Source organism: Lytechinus variegatus, chromosome 15 (assembly GCF_018143015.1).
Source record: "Lytechinus variegatus isolate NC3 chromosome 15, Lvar_3.0, whole genome shotgun sequence".
NCBI classification, from domain to species: Eukaryota; Metazoa; Echinodermata; class Echinoidea; order Temnopleuroida; family Toxopneustidae; genus Lytechinus; species Lytechinus variegatus.
This window is the reverse complement of record NC_054754.1, coordinates 4,227,095-4,250,163: the sequence shown is the minus strand read 5'-3', so window position 1 is coordinate 4,250,163 and position 23,069 is coordinate 4,227,095. Positions and strand designations below refer to the sequence as shown.

The 23,069-nt window shown below is 37.8% G+C and overlaps 1 protein-coding gene across 2 annotated transcripts in view; it reads left to right on the top strand.

Moving 5' to 3' along the window:
* Window positions 1-23,069, top strand: part of LOC121429056 (laminin subunit gamma-2-like) — a 41,038-nt gene that overhangs the window by 5,789 nt on the left and 12,180 nt on the right. For both annotated transcript variants that reach the window (XR_005971863.1, XM_041625961.1), the window contains exons 3-15: window positions 2,370-2,998; window positions 3,461-3,645; window positions 5,233-5,400; window positions 6,427-6,612; window positions 7,279-7,427; window positions 8,180-8,331; window positions 10,966-11,115; window positions 11,519-11,844; window positions 12,946-13,077; window positions 14,652-14,798; window positions 15,220-15,541; window positions 20,922-21,164; window positions 21,939-22,309. Coding sequence is in view for 1 of the 2 variants with exons in the window: in XM_041625961.1 (XP_041481895.1) it covers window positions 2,370-2,998; window positions 3,461-3,645; window positions 5,233-5,400; window positions 6,427-6,612; window positions 7,279-7,427; window positions 8,180-8,331; window positions 10,966-11,115; window positions 11,519-11,844; window positions 12,946-13,077; window positions 14,652-14,798; window positions 15,220-15,541; window positions 20,922-21,164; window positions 21,939-22,309 (3,160 nt within the window). In the remaining variant the exon portion in view is untranslated. The remainder of the gene's footprint in view (window positions 1-2,369; window positions 2,999-3,460; window positions 3,646-5,232; window positions 5,401-6,426; window positions 6,613-7,278; window positions 7,428-8,179; window positions 8,332-10,965; window positions 11,116-11,518; window positions 11,845-12,945; window positions 13,078-14,651; window positions 14,799-15,219; window positions 15,542-20,921; window positions 21,165-21,938; window positions 22,310-23,069) is intronic.

Sequence of the window (23,069 nt, the reverse complement as noted above, 5' to 3'; positions counted from 1 at the left end):
TTCATATTCAATTAAAAACTTCATTCAATTCAATAATTTAATCTGCAAAATGTAAAATGATTAACATTTCTATCTGAATAGGATCCACATTGCTTTTTTTTTATAAAACACACAGGGCAGCAGAATTTGACATAGTATACGCTTGTTATTGAAACTTTGAAACAGTCCAAAAGCCCTTGGCTTTATAGTCTTGGGTGTTTTACAACTGTTGTCGTGCTAATGCTAATGCCCAATATTACATGTATGTGTATTGTGACACATAAAAGGTATAGTAGGTTGATTTAATGGCTAAAAAGGGCTCCACCCAATGAGTCATAATTTGCAATCTGGAGTCAAGACGTACAATGCATGTAGATCTAAAGGCTCCCATTTTCTATCATTCATTTGGATTCTAATACATTTTAAAGCATTTTCCTGAATGGCGCCATACATATTTTTGTTCATCATCATCATCATATCATCATCAACATTATCTTCATCATCATCATCTTCATCATCATCATCATCATCATCAACATTATCATCATTATCATCATCATCATCATCATCATCGTCATCACCACCACCACCACTATCTCCCATCATAATCATCATCATCATCATCATCATCATCTTACATCATCACCATCTTACATCATCACCATCTTACATCATTATCATCATCTTCATCATCATCATCGTCGTCAATCACCACCAAAACTATCCCCCATCATCATCATTATCATCATACTCACCATCATCATCATCAATATCATCATCGTCATCACCACCACCACTATCTCCCATCATAATCATCATCATCATCTTACATCATCATCATCATCTTCATCATCATCATCGTCGTCAATCACCACCAAAACTATCTCCCATCATCATTATCATCATACCATCATCATCATTATCTTCATCATCATCATCATCATCGTCATCACCACCACCACTATCTCCCTTCATAATCATCATCATCATAATCATCTATCATCATCATCATCTTACATCATCATCATCATCTTACATCATCATCATCATCTTACATCATCATCTTACATCATCATCATCATACGTGTACATCATAATCATAATCACCATTACCACCACTATCTCCCATCGTCATCATCATCATCATCTTACATCATCATCATCATCATAATCATCAACAATTATCAATCATAGGGCTGAGCATGTAGAGCTGAATTCCATTGTATTAACTGCAAATTACAAAGCAATTTGAAGCTCTTGCGCAAGCATTCACTTTATTGAACATCAATTACCATGCATGCTTGGATGGTTTGAATAATCAGCTGGATGAATTTAATTAGCCAAAGTGGGCCCATGGCCACACCCACCAGCTGTGACATAAACAATAATGGTTGTCATGGTTACACCTTCCAAATATTGATATTCAGGACCCAGTGGGAGTCTACATACATGTATATCCCTATATCAAAACGTGACTACAGTCCTTGGCTTTTGTATTCAGATATTCAGTTGGCCTAATTATTGGAACTCAGTGGAAAATGAAATGATCCATTTCATCATCCTTTGTCATTTCATAGTCTACAGATTTTATCAACCAGCAGCTTGCATTGATATATTTTTTCAAATTAATGAGAATGATTTTAGATTCTCATGTTCTATAGAAATATCTGTAGACATGTCATGACATCATGGAAATTTTTGTTTATGATTTTTAGATATTAAAAAAGGGAAGATATAAGATATAGTTTATTCAAAGCATAAAAGCGATATAAGGAAAATGACATGATTGGTTTGGGACCCCATAGTCTAAGCATAGCTTGTGAAACATAAGAGACAAAGTTCTCTTTCGATTTTAAATCTATAGGCCTATGAATGAAATCTTTTACTTTTCAAATATGAATGAATGATAGATTTCATAATTTTTTATGTACATGTACAGTAGCTGGGTGTAAAAATTTGATGAATGATGGTTGTGTTTTTCCATGTAGCGAGGGTATATACTTAACATGCAGGCCAAAATGAGTCCCTTAAAACCCTTGGTTTACATGTATATTTAGACTGATCTGACGGGGGGGGGGGGGGGGGGGGGGGGGGCAATATTCTGTATTCTGCCCCCCCCCTTCCAGTTAAATTCAGCCTAAAGATTTTGGGTATACAGTACATGTATAAGTCATAAAAAGCCCCCTGCACCCCCATAAGAGCTTGATTTGAAGTAAATTAAAGTGTGTTTCAACCTCAAGCACAAAAGCCCCTAATAATTCACCAGTATAAAATCCATTTGTCAAACAATAATAAAATTCTGTATGCTAGATTTCCTGTTCAGGGTACACCCTCTAAATTACATCTACATCTATGCTCTTTTCTGTTTCCTCCCATTAAATGCTGACCAGGATTACAATGTCTTCGTATGTGATGCCTCAAACGCCTCCCTTGCGCACCCTCCGGAGTACATCATAGACGGTGATGACCGAGACTCGCCAACATGGTGGCAGTCCACATCGTGGTACGACTTCCCGCAGCCCCTGGAAATCAACGTCACCGTATCTCTGGACCATTCTTATACCCTGGTAGACAGTATAGAGATAATCTTTCAGTCGGCACGACCCCAACAAATGATATTGGAGAAATCCAACGATAGAGGTGCCACGTGGGAAACGCTCCAGTACTATTCCAGAGACTGCCTTGAAGACTTCTCCCTCGATGATACCCGGGAGTCCGACATCAAAGATGTCTCGCAGGTCATCTGCACATCAGAGTATAGCGGAATCTTGCCCTACAGGAATGCTCCTGTTAAGTTTGACGTGGAGGAACGTTTGGCTCTTTTGTTTTCTGATGGAGTCTCGCCAGCGCTTCAAGTTGAGGCGTATCAGAACGATACCGAATTCCGTGACCTTTTGACCCTTACAGATCTGCGTCTGCGGTTGTTGCGTCCTGCCACAGATGGATTAGAATATCCAGGATATTTTTTTTCTCTCAGCAAGTATTATTATGCCATATCGAACATTCAATCTTTCCTCACGTAAGTTAACAGTACTACATACTGTTTCTTTGATGTACTGTAGTGTAGAAATATGAGCATCTTGCTTTTAGAAATAGGGCATCACTGATATTTATTTTAGCTGATACATCTTGCTCACAGCGTACTTATTATAATGTTCTTGAAGGGCTGCTGAAACTTATGAACTTGTACTTGTCTGAAGAGAAGACAGGTGAATTGCTGGACATGCAGGGTCTTCAAATTTATTGGCAATCTCTTCTTAACAAGAGCTGTTGAATTTATGTCCAGATTCTTGTACACATAAATATCTGATCAATGGATAAGAAGCAGAAAATCAGTTTCAAAGATTCATCTTTATCTCACTTGCGTATATTTGTGTATATTTCACTCAGGGGAAAAAATGATGATATTGCCAATTTATTGCCTGAACGTCATGGAGACCTACCTTTTTTGTACAATTTTATGTTCTTGAATTTGTTTCAGGTGCAACTGCAACCAGCATGGTCGCTTCTGTGCCCCCTCCCCCGAGAGCGGGGATGTCGTCTGTGAGTGCTTCCATAACACCATGGGAACAAATTGTGAGCAATGTCTGCCGCTCTACAACGATCGTCCATGGAAGGCAGGATCCTTTACCCCTTTCCCCACGGGAACACCCAATGAGTGTCAAAGTGAGTATTCTTCCTCCTCTACTCCTTCCTTGGTTCTGACTCTCACGCACGTCACCCTGACAATAAAAAATTATATTTTTCGGGGGCTACTTTTTCACAACCTACTGCCTAATTCAGCAGCGTTTGATAAGCTTTAACACTGCCATGATTAGGGATTTTTCGGGTCCCCTTTTTGAGCTTCCACAGCTCTTTGTACAGACCTGCCAACCAGTACGTTTTTGGCGTATTTAGTACGTTTTCGCATCCAAAATATGGCAGTACGTTTTTTCTTTAACTGTTCATGCGTTACGTTCGCATTATTACACATCCGTAGGCGTGTTTCGTTCGCATTTTTGCACAACCACACATTTCCCATAGACGTCCCCTGTCCCATTGTTTTTCGAACAATTGCACGCCTCGGAGCGAGTGCGAACATTAGTTTAGCGTTCGACGGAGTATCGCAGTTTACAAATTACAGAATCGTTGAGTTTTCCCAAAAAATCAATACATCCTGATCACAGCCAGGAAGTTCATTGAAAAGGGAGAGGATAAAATCAATAACACCCTCCTTACAAACAATACCATGGTCAGGTTATTGTTAGGAGTCTGTGACTCATGGCACGAATGTGAATGAGACCCTAAAATAATACAACACACGGGGTTTACAGGTGAACGTATGAAGAGTTAAAAAATATGTTTCTTTTTACAAAATCATAATTTATTGAGAAAAATCATCTCTATATGTCTCTATTTCATAAAACGTACACAAATATGGTTAATAAATCAATGTAATTTCAGGTAACTTGGTTTTTTTTTCGATAAGTTTGTTAAAACCAGGGTGAAGATATACACATGTTGCAAAGTTTTTTTCTCATCTGCAAGAGCAGCGCGCATTTTAGCTTGCATGCAGCTTGAGCGCCGCGATGAGGAGTGCGCTAAGCATTTTATTATGAAATACACTTTTTTGGGGAAAAATACATTTTTTTTAATCACAGAATACAGTTTTTCATTCCCAGTATCCACATCTTTTTTTGAGCATTTCAGGGGGCGAAATTGCCCCGAGCCCCCGCGTTATTTTATCCCTGTTCTTACATGTACCTGAGCATTTTATGTGCACCTACGTCTCTTGTTTTTCTCTCTTTGTTAGTACATTGTAGACACCCTGACCTGTGTTCTTAAGTTCAGTTGAATATAGGTCATAATTTATTATTAAAATGATGGCAAGCTTATAAGTCTTTGTTTACATTGTACATGTATATTCCTGTGTGTTTACTTTCCGCTTTCCCATGCTTAAGTAGTGGAAAAACTGTTTTCGTCACCACTCCCAGAATTTTTTTTTCCAGAATTCCAAAGTTTGAAAGATACATGTGTTGGATAAGGAATATAGAATTCAGAATATTTACAACAGTAGCAGTCAAAATCTTGACTGGAATTGCTCTCTTGCTCTCTATTTTTAAATGCAAACATGCCCAGATTTTTTTTTTTCCAATGTGAATGGGTCTAATGTTTCATCTGACTGGATGAGCTGCCAATGAAATCTGTGCGCCTCAATCAATATCAACCAGGTTCAACCCTACCTCAAACTCAAACAACTTTCTATTTGCACAGAGTGTACTTGTAACGATCACGCCGCCAGCTGTATCTACAATGCCACGCTTGGGTACGGCGTCTGCCAGGACTGCTACGACAACACGGCGGGCGATTTCTGCGACATCTGTGTGGATGGGTTCTTCCGTAACGAGTCTCGTGATAGGAGTGATCCTGATGTTTGCATTGGTGAGCGTTGTAGAGTGCCATAATTGGCATCTTGCAAATATGGCTTCCTTATGAAAGGATTTTAAATTCTGTTCATTTGCATTCAATACATTGTGTTTCCACTTCAGTATTCTGTGATTATTACATGTAGGCTATCCTTCCATTAAGACACAGAAACTGTTCTTGAAATTTTAACGCTTTCACAAAATATGACCTTATTCAGAAATGGACAAAATTATTGTTTATTATCAGAGTTATTATCATGTGTGAAGTAATAAAATAGTAATTATAATAATATAGGAAATCTGTGTATCCTGCATATCCACGTTTTCAGATGATTTTGTCATTCCAAATTTGACCTGGCTATGCTCGGGAACTGATTCCGTTGCTCACAGCTTTTTAAGGAATTACTTCCTGCCAGTACCCTTTTACCATTCCGGGGTTGAGTGCAGCACATTGTGGATCAATTCCTTGCTGAAGGAAATTATGCCATGGCTGGGATTTGAACCCATGACCCTCTGTTTCAAAGGTTTATTTCCAATTCGTCTAATGCTAATTTGTCCAATTTCCAGCTTGTCTACTACCATTTGGTCTATCATCAGTTCGTCTACTCACCACATGGTCTACTTCCATTTAGTCTAATGCCATTCTGTGTAATAACCAGTTGGTCCAATAGCCATTTAGTCCATATACCATTTGGTCTATAAATTAAACTCAAAGTGTTAATTTTGCAAAATAATGAATGAAAAGAAAATGGGTATTAGACCAACTGGTTATTAGATGGAATGGTAATAGACGAAGTGGTGATTAGACGAAGTGATGATTGGACCAAATGCTTATTGGACCAAATGGTTGTTAGACAAAATTTTGATGGACGGAAGGGCATTAGACTATGAAGGTAGACTATGTGGTGAGTGGACGAGTTGGTAGTGGACGAATTAGCAATTTACTGTTTCAAAGGCGAAAGACTAATCCCCTGGGAGACTACGCTTCTGTATATGTCTCATGTTAGAAAAAGACTGACATTTGTACAATATTTCCTTTCAGAGTGTAACTGTGAGCAACTAGGAACTGTTGACAACAATACAGTCTGTGCTCAGTTTGCTGATGATGCAACAGGCTCTCCTATTGGTCAGTGTCCGTGCAAAGGAAATGTAACCGGGAGAGCTTGTGACCAATGCGTGGACAGCTTCTATGGACTTCTTACAGAGCCTGACCCTGGCAGATGTAGAGGTATTTCAAAGTGTCAAATTGTTTTATTATTAATCAATATTTACTAAATCTAGCATGAAAAATTTGAGCCTGTGCTTGCTTTTGAATTTTTTTATGCATATCTGACAAGATTTTGTACATTTTCTCTTACAACATTTTTCCTCTGCTAATTTCTCTATAATGGGAGCGTTAGAGTTATGGTTAGGTTTTTGGTTCAGAATCATGTTATATTAAAGTTACGGTATGGTTTAAAGTTAGGGTTTATGTTTGGCTTAATGCTTGCGTTTTCAGTGCAAGCCCTTGTTTCAGGAGCAAATGTTATGGAACCTACCAGTCAGAGGCCCCTTTTTATGCCCTCGCTGTCGGGAGAGGGCATTAAGCGTTGCCCCTGTCCATCCGTTCCCCCACCTGGTGTCCGCGCAATAACTCGAAAAATATTTACTGGATCTTAAAATTTTTTGGTGTGTAGGTAGATGACACCAAAAGGCAGGCTAAGTGTGAATTTAAATTAAATATGCGAGTTGGGTTCCGCATGATAACTTATGAAATATTCAACAGTTCAATTATATTGAATGAATTTCTGATCTTGTTAAGCGGGGGCATCTGTGTCCTTTGGACATGTCAGATTTTCTAGTTCATTTCATATGTCCATTAATTGCCGTTGATATTATCAATTGTCTTTCGCAGAATGTGGATGCAATGTGCTAGGGACATTGAATGCCACAGAGTCCTGTGACCAGACCAGTGGCCAGTGCTTCTGTAAGGCCAACACGGACACCAGGACATGCGGAATGTGCAAGGATCAGTTTTATGGCTATCCCACTGATGCCAACGAAGTAAGTACGGATTTGCGATATCCTTAATTGATAATTTCTTATTACCCTGCTCATTTTTTATTTTTATTACACAAATGTGATAATGATAATGAACACTGGAGGCGCATGTTTCATGTATTGGCTCAGTTGGCAGAGCGTCCGTCTCACAACCGGGAGGGCAGGGTTTCAACCCCGGCCGCGTCAGACCACAAGACGTTAAAAGATGGGAGTTGCTGCTTCCCTGTTTGGCGTTCAACGATTAAAGGGATAGAGCCTCGTCGACCTGGCGCTGCACAGCAACTGCCGGGCCCACGATCAGTTGGGCAAAGCAAATTTTCGGAGTGTTTCATTTCATGTCTATTTCGAACAATAAATTATGGATTTTCATAAAACTTAATAACAAATTTAAAATAACAATCTAAAGTTATTGAAATCAGTAAATTTGATTGGATTATAACAAACTTCTTATAGAAATTGTGCATTTGTAATTATAATAAATCTTTCTGAATTTGGACCCAGTATCTGCTTTTCGGACTATACATAGAGAACCTCAACATTTGTTTTGGTCAACGTATAATGGAGGTGGGGCATAGGCAAGGCATACATTGTTCATGTATGAAGTCATGAAGACGGCATGTGAAAGTCTTTTTCTGTGGGCCACTATATTAGGCCTGCATTGATGGTATTTGAATTTAATTGTCATTAGATCTGCAATATTTGTGAATCGATGTCAAATTTTTGTAACTTTTTGTTTTTTTCAATTCTGTTTCAAGGACTGTTCCCCCTGTGACTGTGACCCTGGGGGCGCTATATCATTGACCTGTAACAAGGTGACTGGTCGGTGTGATTGTCGAGGGTTCACTGGAGGCCGGACATGTACGAATGTGGAGAGTGGATACTATTTTCCTTATCTTGATGTTAATAGGTAAGGAAGAATTGGCTCATTTGAATTGCCCTTGTTCATGTGCAACTTAAGTCAATGTGTTACAGGCCTGTGAGTGATCAAAAGTAAAAAGAGCTGAAAAAGCTGAAATTGAAAGAACTCAAATACAGAGCAAGGCTGAATTAAGCTGAAATTAGCTGTAAATCATAAGTAAAGACTGCTGAAATCAGATAAATAGTCGAACTTTCACACCCTGGTATTACAGGGCAATGGTTTTAGCTTTCAAACAAAATCCATTCATAGTTTACGAAAGCAACCTACATTTTTTCTATTTTCTCCTAGTCAAAATACTTGAGTACAAAGAGTGTCATCATTGGTCTCAGTACTCTCAAAATTAATATCAAATAAAACATAAAAAGTCTGAGGCCCATTTTGTGAACAGTTACAACTATGGTATCTTTGCCATTATTACCATAGATACCTTGATTTTGATTGGCTGTTGAGCCCTGCTATCATAATGTTAATTACCATAGTTATAATGTTCGGCATTATCGTGATATAGGTAACCACCATTCACTTCATACAGCAGCGCTTTATTCAGTCGCACGCACGGTTCCCTATTTCCACCTCCATTCACTTTGTACACAAATGCGCGTACACAAATCTATGAGTGGTTTCCTAAACCACGATTTGGCCTAATGTTCCAATACTTGTCTTGATGAAAACGGCACCAGGTGAGTTTTTTTTTTTTCGACGGGGGGGGGGGGGGTGGGGGGGGGTTGGAGGTGCCATCGTCATGACAAATGGGCTTTTGTTGGTTGAGCATCGCCTAGAAGCATTTTCTTGGTGACAACTTTCACAAAATTATCCATGGGGAGGTGTTTCATGATACAGATAATCAGTGTTCTCGCCAGTGTATAATACGCATGGTTCAAACACCATGCGTGCGGAAATGGAGACCAAGTGGAACCATGCGTAAAATTTCAGCGACATGCGTGGAAAAATTAAATGGAAATATTCAGAAAAAATAATACACTCCATGAACTCATCTTAGTGATATCAACTTCATTTATCGGGTTGCGCCGAAGTCCCACCAACTTAAGACCACTTACAGGCCTACTACGGCTAGGAAAGTGGCAAGGCGCCCAGCTAGCTCGCGGCTGCTATTGCAGGCATATGACGGAACGGTCGTTCCGTTGCCTATTCCCCCGTTTGCCCCGCACATCACACCGGCTATGCTCCATGGTGAAACGTCAGATCACAGACTCACACAAAACTTACATGTCGATCTACACGCCATTACGTTGTTTGGTGTTGGAACACACAGTCGTAAATCACTAGGAAGTGGCCGTGATATATTTTGCATTTGTGTATGTCCACGAAAGCCACACGCATGCGCTCAGCTAGCTCAGCGAATTGAGTTGGATGACGCGTCTCGACTCTATTGACCAACTCAGCTCCATTACATATCACATGACCCTCAATCATGAAAGCTGTTTTGTTCCGAAGTTGAATGCATTTTGTGATTTCCCTTTTCTCAAAAATATTTACAATTCATAAGCTGGAAAGCTGCACTTCTCTTTTTTTGGACTGAATGGCAAGTATCTGTGCATTTATGTGCATTTGTGTGGGCTTAAAAATACGCCACAATGGGGCTTCCTTTGCATCTCTATTTGATGAAAAGGCCGTCGCTTCCACGCTCCGCACCCACCCCCAGGAGTGGCAGCACAAGTCCCCGACATGGGTGAATTTTTTTCTGGCGAGAACGCTGCAGATAATCCGTGATTTTCACTGACTGCTGTTATAAGCTACTGAAATCCTTGCATCTGATTGGCTCAAAGCAATTTTCGAGTGAAAATTCCGGACAAGATGATTCATGAAATGCTTTTTAGTCTTGGTTAAAAGGTAAATGCCAGTTGTGGTAACGATATCAAAATGAGTTCGTACAGAATCCAATGAAATGACCACCAAAGAAGTGTCTGTTTTTTATAAATAAAAAATATGTGCCAAAGGATTCTGGAAGAAATTGTGTAATATCTTAGAAATTAGAAAATAAGTACAGGATTTGGGTCAAGCATCGGGCCGACATTCAAAGCAATAATAATACACTGTCCCACGTGCGCTTATCTGTGTTGGTGATCTTCAGTTTGAACATTTTTCAGTGTAGATTTCAAGATTTCACAAAGTTCAGTTACGTAACTGTACCAGATCTAGATCCTCGATGATATACTGACAGTTAAGCCTGGTTTTACAGACTTTCTCATGAAATCAGTGTTTACTGCAGCTACTGGCATTTTTCCTTAACCAAGGGGAGCATTTCACAAAAGAATTAATCTATAATTTTTACTGACTGCTGTTATAAGCTACTGAAGTCCTTGTATCTGATTGGGTCAGAGCAATTTCGTGAGTGAAAATCAATGACAAGATTCTTCATGATACTGTCGTATGTTTCATACCACTAATAACATTATTATGTTAAGCATGGCCCGTTGGGAGAACAGTTTTCGGAACTGAAGTGGCCACAGTGGGTAAAATATGACATTTATTTCAGTACGGTTTGAGAATTTAGCAAATAGCTGACTGAATCCTCTTAACCTCCCTTTCACTCATAAAATATTTATCAAGTTTCAAAAATTTCATTTTTTCATTTAATTTTCTATTATTTATTCCCTTCAGTCATGACGCTTGGGAGGCCAATTCAAGCTGCGTCCATCGATCTGACTTTCCATCCGATGGTTTCTCAGGTCTGGGCTATCTGGAGTGTGGTGTCGGTGATAGGATCCTCTTCAACGGGATCAGGGTGTATTCCAACGTTACAGAAAGAATGTAAGTCATCTTTTTGGACTCTTTAATCCTTTTATTTTGTTTGCTCGTTGTTTTGTTATATTTTATCGTGATTTTGGTAAAGAAAGTATTGGGGGAGGGGGTTATTGGCTGGCAACAGACCTGCCATCAACAGACCAGCCATCCATTCCTAATTTATCCATGATGTTTCAATCAAGAATAAGTGTGGCATAACATATTCAGGAATACCCATTTATACATAGAAAGGAAAATCTTAACATTGTGCCTAACTCTATACTTTGTGCATGAATTCCGGGAGAAGAATATAATCTGAAACAACACCAAGTGCCTAGAAATGATGATTTTGGGTCAATGATGTAGGGATAAAGATCAATGTATGATTTACCAAATTTTATTTCTTCTTTCACATCTTTAAATATCACAGATCAAGCTATCTTGTTCTTCGTTACACTTACGTCTCCCAATCGCCTTGGCTGATGGCCGCCCTGCGCATCATCGTAGAAGCTACGGAGGACACCGCCCTCTCTTGCCCGTACCCTGCTGGCGATGTGATCGCAAGCCCTGCCTTCTCCCTGCAGCCTGGCGAGGGTGTTGCATGGTCTTCGGAGGAGCCCTATGGCTTCCATCAGGGTTGTTCCTACTCTGCAGCGTTTGAACTGGACAGTGCAGGGCTAGGAGCGAATGCCATTGTGATCGACGCTCTTGTTCTCATTCCTGATCCAAGTTCTTCTACTGTCTATAGGATCGGCGGTGAGGTTTAGTTTTAAATTTTGATTCAATTTATCAAGGGTGTGAGAGTTCAGCCTTTCAATTGATTTCAGCTTTTCATGTTTTAATTTTCAACTTAATTTCAGTTTATTTTAGGTTTTTTTAGTATGAAAATGTGGGAGCTGTTTCAATTCACAATTTTTTCTCAGCTGTCTATTTGTGATCACTCCAACCCTGCTTTATATGCAATCATGAAATTTCATAGGATAATCTTTTTGTATCTTCCTCAAGTAAAACCATCATATCAAAGTATCTTGTTAAAAATTCTGAAGATAATGAAAGAATAGTATTAATAGGAAGACTGAATCTTGTGTCACAACCTTGAATGATGCACATGGTGTTGGATTTTGTGTTTTGAATTTGTTTGATAAAAAGTATTATCGGTGACTTTTTCACTGACAAATGTTATGTGCTACTGCAAATCCTTGCATCTGATTCGCTGAGAGCAAATTAGCCAACGAATGTCCTTGAAATAACTTTCCATGTAATGCTCTACAGGTCACATTCCTCTGGTCTAAGGTGTCAAATTTTATTGATTATGTATTTTTTGTGGAATGGTGGTATTGCATTAAAATTATTTTTCTTTTAAAAAGAAAAGAGAAAATTTGTGGTTTGGTTGTGGATCGTATTGCCAAACACTTTTCATGAATTCAATCATATCAAACACATTATTCTCACAATATTCACCAAACTTTCACCATAAATACATAATTACCTACAAAATATAAATATGTAAAAATTTTGCAGAAATGGTGTTTTTTTATGATATTAGATTCCAATCGGACCGCTCTTCGCATGTGAAATAGTTTGGTCACTTGAAAAAGGTATCGTATTACCGAACGTGTGTTTTCTATAGGAAAAGTTTGGAAAACAACAAAAGCTATTTTGACCCTATCTTATTACTTTTAGCATATTAAGACTTTGAAAATGTGTTTTTCACCATTTTTCATCATCTTTCTATTCAAGTTCCCTTTGGAAGGATGTTGCAAAGTTTGGCGCGTATGAAATTAATTTTTGTCACATACAAAGTGCGTGCAAGGCCGGTCGGTAATACAATCACTTACTATTCTATTTTCCCCATAGATCCAGTAGAGAGAGGATTTTATGAAGACTGCCTTCGAGATATTTCAGCCTACTCCAATCGTTCTCGTGCCCTTGAGGCCTGCCGGCCATTCACCTACTCGCTCATGATGGAAATTGTCGGAGAAGCACAAAGTAAGCCACTCTTCAAATTGGCGATGTGATTCAACAACAATGTGAGATTTCAATTTCAGTGTTGGTGCTGGTGATAGAAGCACAAATTAAATTGCTTCCCCTAGCTCCAAAACCTATTCTGAGTTTATAGAACTTATCCAGATCACCTTTATTGAAATCTTACATTGACATCTAGTGAAATAAGTCCCTGTACCAGCTGCATTTTAAATTTGGTGCTCTGCTGCATTGATATTGTTACACCAAAAACAATAGGTAAACACCAAACCTGAAATCCCCAATGTAAGCAGTGTTTGAGCTTACCTAGGTCAATAATAGTGATAATATGTCCATTTATATAGCGTAGTTACTACGTTCATATTCTCAACTGCACTTTGATACTTGGTATCATATTTTTTCCCCGGCTGTAGCTAAGCCGCCACCTTAATAGGCTCTAAAGCGTTCAAGGAATAAATCCTACTGTGTAACCATGCACCTCACCTGGGTCAAGTGCAGCACAATGTGGATAAATTTCTTGCCAAAGAAAATTATGCCATGGATGGGATTCAAACCCACAACCCTCTGTTTCAAAGTCTGGAGACTAATCCACTGGGCCACAACGCTCACTTAGGTCAATAATAGTCAGGAGTAAAACGCCACTCTATTTTTTCACTTGAAAAACCCCAACACCAGAGGAAGGAGAAATATTTGAATTGGTAGTTTGAATGTCACTCCAGTGGCGAACAATCTGCATTACCTGCTAGATAAAAGTTGACTATCTTGGAACAGTGTGAGGGAAAGAAAGACTTCCAAGGTTTTGCCAAATTTGAAGGTCAAAGGTCAAATAATTAGTTGGAACTGTAGGGGGGGGGAGGGGTGGGACCTGCAAATGTTTTGACCATTGATCTGTGACCTTCCAATTGATCTTTGCCAAAGTGGAAAGTCAAAACCTTGGCAGGATTTCATTCCCATGTGCTGCTTGCTATGTGCATGCATGAGATAATAATAAACACCTTGTAAATGCACAGGCCGAGCTACACATGTCTTCCCATGCCGTATGATTGTCTGATAACAAGTTTGCCGTTGAAATTTGAATTTATTATTAAAAACTTGTTTAATGAAACAGGACCGAGGTATCAATTTACAGCTCCTAGGGTTTTGGGGCAATAGTGGAATGGCTAAACCAGGGACCCGTTTCCTCAAACTTATTAATATTGTAACAAAATAATGATTGTTAAATGCTTCTGAGATTATAGTAGTTGATTTAGCTGATGGCTAGTTTATTATTGATGAACAGTTTCATGAAATGGGAGCTGGGTAATCAATTTCGGTTTGTGTGTATTGAGAGTGGTTCCACGACATTTGCTCTGCCGACAAATGCTCCGCTGTAAAATCTACACATCATGACTAACGTCAACCCTGGATTTTACACTATTCCCTACCCTAAACCTGGCATAAAACCCCGTTGCAACCCTATCCCCGCATCTTAGATGAAATAAAGCCTGGAGCAATTGTCGCAGGAGCAAATGTTGTGTCACCATTTAGGGTAACTGCCCTATGTGACATCAGCATTCTTTTTCTCTATCTCCTTAATACAGAGTGCAGTTGCAATGTAGAAGGCTCCCTTCCCCAGACGGTTTGCTCCACCTATGGAGGGTCTTGCTTGTGTAAGCCTGGGGTCGGAGGTCAAAACTGCGATAGGTGCCTGCCGGGCTTCTTCAACTTTACCTCCAGTGGTTGTCAAGGTAACCAGTGCTAACATTTTTTTTTTATAGAAAAAGAGATGACATTCACTGTGATCAATCAAAAGCTGGTTCTATCTTCAGAAATGTGCAAAACATGTTTTTGTTTGAATTTTAATGCACGTATCACTGTTAGTAATACTGATAATGTTCGTACCAAAATGTCCTTGGTACGAGTGAGTTTCCCAAAGAACCCTATGCGAGATATGCAATACTTTTGAAGGTATAAATTTAATATTATAATATCAGATGATAGTTGTTCAAATGACAGACTTATTCTTGTCTGACCAACTATCAAAGGTTTTATCATGAAAAATGTTGATATATGACAGCCTACTGTCATATGTCAATATTCATGCTATTCTTGACATAACAAATGTTGCATTAAGTTAAGGCCACAACTTATTTGTTAAATCCTTCATAGCATGCAACTGTGATCAAAATGGATCAATCACCCAGGCTTGTGATTTCATCACCGGTCAGTGCCCCTGCAAATCGGGCGTGGCCTCGGAGGGCCAGACCAGCCACCTCGGCCTTGCCAGCGACAGACGATGCAGTGCCTGCCAGGAGAACTTCTTTGGGTTCGGTAACCCTGATGGCTGTGGTGCTTGCGGATGCCATCCCCTAGGATCTTTGGATTTGCAGTGCAGTGAGGACGGGGTGTGTCGATGTCTGGAGACGGTCGGTGGGGAGAAGTGTGATAGCTGCCTGCAAAGCTTCTACAATCTGACCTCGGAAGGTTGCAGGTATGATGAAACCCCTACCATTTTCAATATACTTGGGAGGAAATAATTAGAAACTTTCATCGTACTACGCTCTTCATTTAATGATTCTCTTACATTTCTGAACTATTTTTGCTAGTTACTATTGATTGATATACTGTCTTCTAATCCTATTTTGTTTTAGAGAAATTTAGAAGAATTTCTTTTCACTTGCTATTGTGCTCCATTGCAGTTTTTGTATTGGGTAGTGCAGGGCTCCACACTAACCCATTTTTTCTACTGGTCCAACCTATTCATGTCGGACCAGTAGATACCCAGTTTTTCAAATTTTTACTGGTCCGAACCTAAAATCTACTGGTCCCAAAAATTAAAGAAAACATTAAAAAAGGTGCAAGTTTATTTTTCTAGCCTTTCGTTACCCCCCCCCCCCCAATAAAATGAAGGAATGAAGGACAAAAAGAAAGCAAGAAAGAAAGAAAAAAAGAAAGAAAGAAAGGAAGGAAGGAAGGAAGAAAAAAAGAAAAGCTAAAGAAAGGACAGATGAGAAGGAAGGAAGAAAAAGAACAAACCAAAGAAGGAAAGGATGGAAGGAAAAAAGAAGGAACAAAAATAAAAATGAAAGAAAAGAAAAAAGAGATGAAGGAAAGAAATGAAGCAAGCAATACAGAAAGAAAGAACAAATCAAGAAAGTTGTAAAGGAAAGAAAGAAGAAGCAGTAAAAAAGAAAGGGTAAAAGGAGAGATGGAAAGAAGGACAAAAGAAAGAGAGGAAGGAAGGATTGAAAGAAGGAAGAAAGGAATTAAGGAAGAAATAAAGGAAAGGTAAAATGATAGAAGGAAAGAAATAAAAGGAAGGGAAGGAAAGAAGCAAGCAATATAAAAAAGAAAAGGTAAAAGAATAGATGGAAGGTAGGAAAAAAAGAAAGACTGAGAGACAAAGAAAGGAAGGAATGAAAGAATAAAGGAGAGAAAGGAAGCAAGCAGTCAAAAAAAGAAAGGAAAGGTAAAGATCTAACAAAGGGAAAAGGGAAAGAACAAGACAGAAGAAAGGAAGGAATGAATGTAAGAAAGAGAGAAAGGGCTGAAAGAAGGAAGAAATAAAAAAAACAAGAAAGGGTAAATAAATGATGGATGGAAGGGAGAAAGAAACAAACAATGTAGGAAAGAAAAGGGTAAAAAGGAAGGAAGGAAGGAAGAAAGGAAGAAAGAAAGAAAGAGAGAAAAATATTTTTTTAAAGGATAGAAAGAACTTTTTTTTTTTTTTTTTTCTTTTTCTTTTCCTCTTTCAGAGGTACTTTATTCTTCATATTCCTTTCTCATTTTAACAATTTCTTTCGTAACACAGAGCATATAGAGTTACATAACAAGTTGCATATAAACATGTACATGTAATAGACATCAACTGTTTAAATAAGCTAACTTGTAATAGAAATGAAATTTGTAAGGTTAAAGCTCTTCGAACATTTCAATTAAATGAACATTGGATTTAAATCTCCATTTTACATAAAAAAGTATCTCTTTCTTGAACTCATACCAAATTGAATATATATTAAAAGCTCTTCCTTGCATTTTATACAAGACATATGATTTGTATATTGCGTACTGTGCAAATATCATAAACAAATTAACTAAAGTAAACTTGCGATCGTGAATTTCATATCCAATGAACAACGTCATTTCGTCAATAGGAATTGTGATTTTAAACATAAATTGCAGAGAGTTCTTTATCTTTTTCCAAAAATCAGCAACAGGGTTACATTCTAACATAATATGAACAAAAGTTTCGTTTGCTTCACAGAACATACAAGATGTGTCATTAGCTAATTTCCAGCGACATAAATTGAATTTAAAGGGTAATAAATTATGAAGCATTTTCAAGTTGTATTGTCGAATCTTGTTATACTTTAAATACTTAAGTTTGAAATTAAAAACATTTTGCCATTCAAAGTTTACTGGTAATCCTAATTTGGATTGCCAGTATTGTATAATATGTGGATCGGACTTTTTGGGGGTTATGAGTAAATCATAAAAATCTTTTGATTTCATATTCTTTAAATTTACAATATCTCCTCCCCTAATTTCAAAAAGATCTTCTGGAAGCTTTGGAGATAAGGTGTCACATTTGTCAGTCCATTCAGCTGGGACAGCTCTTTTTAGCTTTGAATATTCAAATTCAACTAAAAGAGATTTACATGCTACTGTTTCAAAAATTTCTTCGGAAGGTTTCCAGGCATGATTACGTAATAATTGGTGAACATAAAATATATTGTGGTCGAACCACCTGTTGAAATATAAAAGGTTTCTTTCAAATTTTATATGACTGTTATACCATAAAATTTCGTGTTTTATACTATTAATATTATGATAGTCAGTAAAACGTATGTCATACCATGAACATAATAGATCTGTATAAAAGGATGGAATTTGCTTTTTCATACATACAATTAACATATCTTTTTTTGAACAATTGAAACGAAGACACAAGGGCATTGGTCCTATCTTTGCTATCCAAAATTTAAACAAGTACATCCATGGTTGATCATCGTATTTTAAATATTTTGAAATCCACGAAAGTTTTAATGAAGATAATTTTGAATTTAAGTCTATCATATCTAATCCTCCTTTATGAAATGAATTAATACAAACATTTCGTTTTATCTTTTCTTTTTTCGAGCCCCAAATAAACGTATACATCATTTTCTCTAATTCACGTACCAGGTTGTTTGGTACGTGTATTACAGTTGCAGGGTAAACAATTTGTGATATTATCAAAGATTTAAGTATTACTATTTTGCCATATATAGTTAAATTTCTCATTTTCCAGATGTTCATTATAGATTGAATTTTAACTAACTTTGTATCCCAATTCATTCTTTCTTTTTTACGTTTATCTGTACCTACAAAAATTCCAAGGTATTTCACTGGATCATTTGTCCATTGTATATCTCTTAAGGCTTCATCTTGAGGGAAGATGGACATTGCATGAGTTTTTGTTAAATTAAGTTTAGGGCCTGCAATTTCTCCAAATTGCCTTATATCTTCTATCGCAATATTACCAGAATTAACAGAACTCACAAAAATTGCTGCATCATCAGCTAACTGTGATATTTTTATTTCTTTTTCTGAACAATGGGTTCCATTTTCTCCTGGAATAATTATTCCTTCAATATTATCGTTTTGTTTTATTTTCCTTGCCATAACATCGGCAATTAATAAAAACAGTGAGGCTGAGAGTGGACAGCCTTGTCTTACACCCTGTTGTATTTTGAAATTTTGTGACATCCAACCGTTATTAATCACTCTTCCGGAAGCATCATTATACAAAACTTTAATCCAATTAATAAATGAATCCTTGAATTTTAATTTGTGTAATAACTGAAATAAAAATTGATGGTTAACATTATCAAAAGCTTTTTTGAAATCTAAAAAAATGAAATAACCTGGAAGATTTAGGTGCGAACAAAGATCAATTACATCTTCAACTAAACGAACATTTTCTGAAGCTGAACGTAATTTGAGATAACCAGTTTGATCCATAGAAATTATTTTATCGATAACACGCTGAAGACGTGAACAAATGACTTTGGCTGCAATTTTGTAATCGATGTTTAGAAGTGATATAGGACGCCAATTGTCAAGTAAACCTCTATCACCTTTTTTATGTAACAATATTAAAATACCTTGCTTTTGAGATTCTGACAACTTATTCTTTATGTAGCCTTCATTCAAACTATTGATAACCATATATTTTATATCTTGCCAAAAACATTGATAAAACTCTGCTGATAGTCCGTCACTACCTGGAGTTTTATTACCTTTCATTGACTTCAATGCTTTGTAACATTCGGATTCCATAAGTAAACCTTCGCAATGGTCAGCTTCTTCTTCCGACAGGGTAGTAAACTCAACATCATTGAGATAATCATATATTTCTGTTGCAAGAACATTATTCTTATTTGAATATAGATTTTGGTAGTATTCATAGATTTCTTTTAAAATGGTTTCTTCATCAAAAATGACATCTTTTTCCCGTTTCAAAAAGTCTAGATGTTTCTTTATACCATTCCTTTTTTCCAAGTTGAGAAAATATTTTGATGATTTTTCGCCTTCTTCCATCCATTTTTCGCGGGATCTCACAAAGGCACCTTTACATTTATCTTCAATTAATTTATCAATCTGCTTAGTAACATCGTTAAGTTCAGTAAGATTACTGTCACTCGGGTGAGCATCATTTGCTTTCGAAAGGATTTCATGTTTACTTTGCAAAATATGATATATTTGGTTTCAGAAAGAACTAATTAAAAGAAAAAAAGGGAAATTAAAAAAAAACAGTAACAAAAAAAAATGAAATAGGGAAGAAACAAAAAAAGATTGAAAAGAAAGAAGGAAAGAAAGATAGGAAGAAAACAGAGGAAGAAAGCTAAAAGTTTTATCCTAAATGATTTATCAGTTTCTTTTTTGGCTCGATTAAAACAGCTACGAAAGAAAGTCAGAAACCAAGTGTATCAACACACACACAAATGCATATGTGGGGCTATATGTATTCAGACGATATCACCCAAAACCCGATCTGTTTGAACCAAAACAGATGTGAAAATATCTCCTTTTACTGCTTACAAATGATAGAGTTATTCCAATTTTTAGGAAATACGGACATTATAAGAGCCTTCCATGAGTATGAACCGTGAATTTTGATAGTTCTGTGAGGGATTTCTGCCAGAGTTTACTTTAGCCAAGCTTCGTTTGAGCAGCCAGTAGAGAAGGTACCATGTGGGGGTGTGGCTGGCTACATGTACACTGCACTGCATGCACTGTGTACTGTATGCTACTCTAGTAACACGTGCGATTCATTCTGTGTGTATTCTGTGTGTGAATGACAGAATTTAACGCAGGGGAAGTGGTTTGCAGTGAATTTGACCATTTCTAGAAAAGTTATTGGCCCAACAATGGTTTTTATTACTGGTCATGTTGGACCCTTAAATCTTGCTATTTTTGGAAAAATTACTGGCCCGACAATGATACTTTTTACTGGTCATGTCGGACCAGTAAATCTTCCTATTTCTGAAAATCTACTGGCCCGACGGCGATTTTTACCGGTCTGGGACCGTCGGACCGCCGCTAGTGTCGAGCCCTGGGTAGTGTTGACTTCATATAGAAAGAGAAATAATTATACCGGGAATTGAATTGCACGGATTATGTATAGAGGCAAGCAAGAATCCAACGACAAGGGGTAATGATACATCTGTTAAGCACTGAGAAATGTAGTGTGATAAGGGTTAAAATACTCTGATCCCAGATGTCATTTCAGGTTTTTAGGCTTTATGTTAATATGCTCTTTAGGCCCAGTGAGAATAATTGAATAGCTTTGAAATCAACTTTTCAATTCTCTCTTTTTTCCCATCTAGCGCTTGTGACTGTAACATGGCAGGCTCCCTCACCTCCGAGTGCAACTCCATCACCGGGGTCTGCTCGTGCAAGACTAATGTAGAGGGGTCAAAGTGCGATGGGTGTCGCCCAGGGTTCTTCAACCTGGACGATGCAAACCCAGAAGGATGCCAGCCATGCTTCTGCTATGGTCATGGAACGAGCTGCAACGCTGCACCAAACTATGTCCTGGACTTTGTGAGATCTGACTTTACACAGGGAAGGTAGGCACTCTTTTTAAAGTTCCTTTTGAAATACATGAAAGATGAGCTCTGTATCCAAGAAAACTTGGATTGCATTGCTAGGTCTCTTTTATTTACTTCATTACCATTTTCAGGAATACAATAACAATAGGATCAATACTTTGAAAACAATCATCGATAAAATATTCAGAATACAAATCAATCATGGCTCTGTCCAAGGAGGATTATTCTGTTGCTACTGGGGGTGCTTAGCCATGTCACAGCACCCCAGTAACAATAGATAATTCTCCGTGGACAGGTCCGTGATTGATCATGATCCATGATTCATGGTCCATGATCCATACATGTTACTATTGGATGGTTAAGTTGCCATAATAGTAACTCTTATGCAATAGGACCCTTAGGGCTGTTTCATATAACTGTTTGTGCGTTACTTTACTCTTAACGGTTGATACTTTCTTGTGCTAAAAGATGTGTCTTGTGTAGATATCCTTGATTTTATTCATGAGTCCATGAACATGAATAAAATAGCTTATCTAACCTTGGTAACTGGCGCCAATTTGGCGCACTGTGACAAAAGCGCGCACCAGAATTGGGCATTTTTTTATACACGCGCCAGATAAGCGGTAAATTGAACATGATTTATACGGGAAATCTGCATAAACCATGGACTCAACCGTGGGTTTTCAAAACCGCCTTTGTGAATTCGGGCCAAGGTGTTTCAGTTGTTCCTGAAGTCATGCAAAAAGTTGTGCGAAACTGCTTTATGAAATATGTCCCTGATATTTCTTGCAGTACCAACGGATGGAGATTGTCAGACCCTTCATCCTTGAACATCAATCCGACAAACATCCGGGTATCTCACCCGCCCTCCTTGCCCAGTGGGGCGTCCGTGTATCTGATCGCCCCCGAGGAATACCTTGGATTCAAGCTCAGTTCCTACGGCGGGTCCTTTCGCTTCACCTCCAAGATAGAAGTAGGAAGCGCAGACCAGTCTTCTAACAGGTATTTGGTGTTGACGGGTGGACCACAAAACACCAGTATCTTCTACGCCGCGGAGGAGTTTGTCCCGACGGACCAGCCTTCAGAATTTACAGCGACGTTTTATGAAGGGATGTGGCGAACTACAGAGACAGGAAGTGAGGTCACTGTGCTTCAGTTTCAAGGTGATTTCAGCATTTATTTGACATTTCTGCCAACACACTTAACCTTCCCTTAGTTTACAGGTACAACTGTACCTTCTCTTTAATTAAAGGGATGGTCCGGGCTGAAAGTATGTAAAGCTTAATAAATAGAGTAGAATTCACTGAGCAAAATGCCGAAATGTCATCAGAATCGGATAAAAATAACACAGTTATTGAATTTAAAAATTTAGCAATATTTTGTGAAAACATTCATCATGAATATTCATTAGTTGGGCTGATGATGTCACATCTCCACTTGTTTTGTATTTTATTATATGAAATAAGGTTTATTCAAATTTTTCCCTCCAAGAACTAGAAAAATAGGATTGACAACTGATTTAGTGCATTAGATATTTATTGCTGCAACTTATTTCATTATAAGGGAGCCATATTATTCACACAAGTATGAAAAATTTGAAAATACCTAATTTCATATAATAAAATACAAAAGGACAAGTGGAGATGTGATATCACCAGCCCACCTAATAAAAATATTCATGACGACTCTTTTCACAAAATATTGTTAAACTTTAAATTTCAATAACTTTATCATTTGTTATCCGATTTTGATGAAATTTTCGACATTTTGCTCAGTGAATTCTACTCTATTTATTAAGCTTTACATACTTTCAGCCAGGACCCTTTAAAGAGGTTGGATGTCAAGGTTTTCCATCTTTCTCTGTCCAGTGCAATCTCACAGCGTTTATTTATCTTTCTGCCCATCATTCTTCACAATATTTCC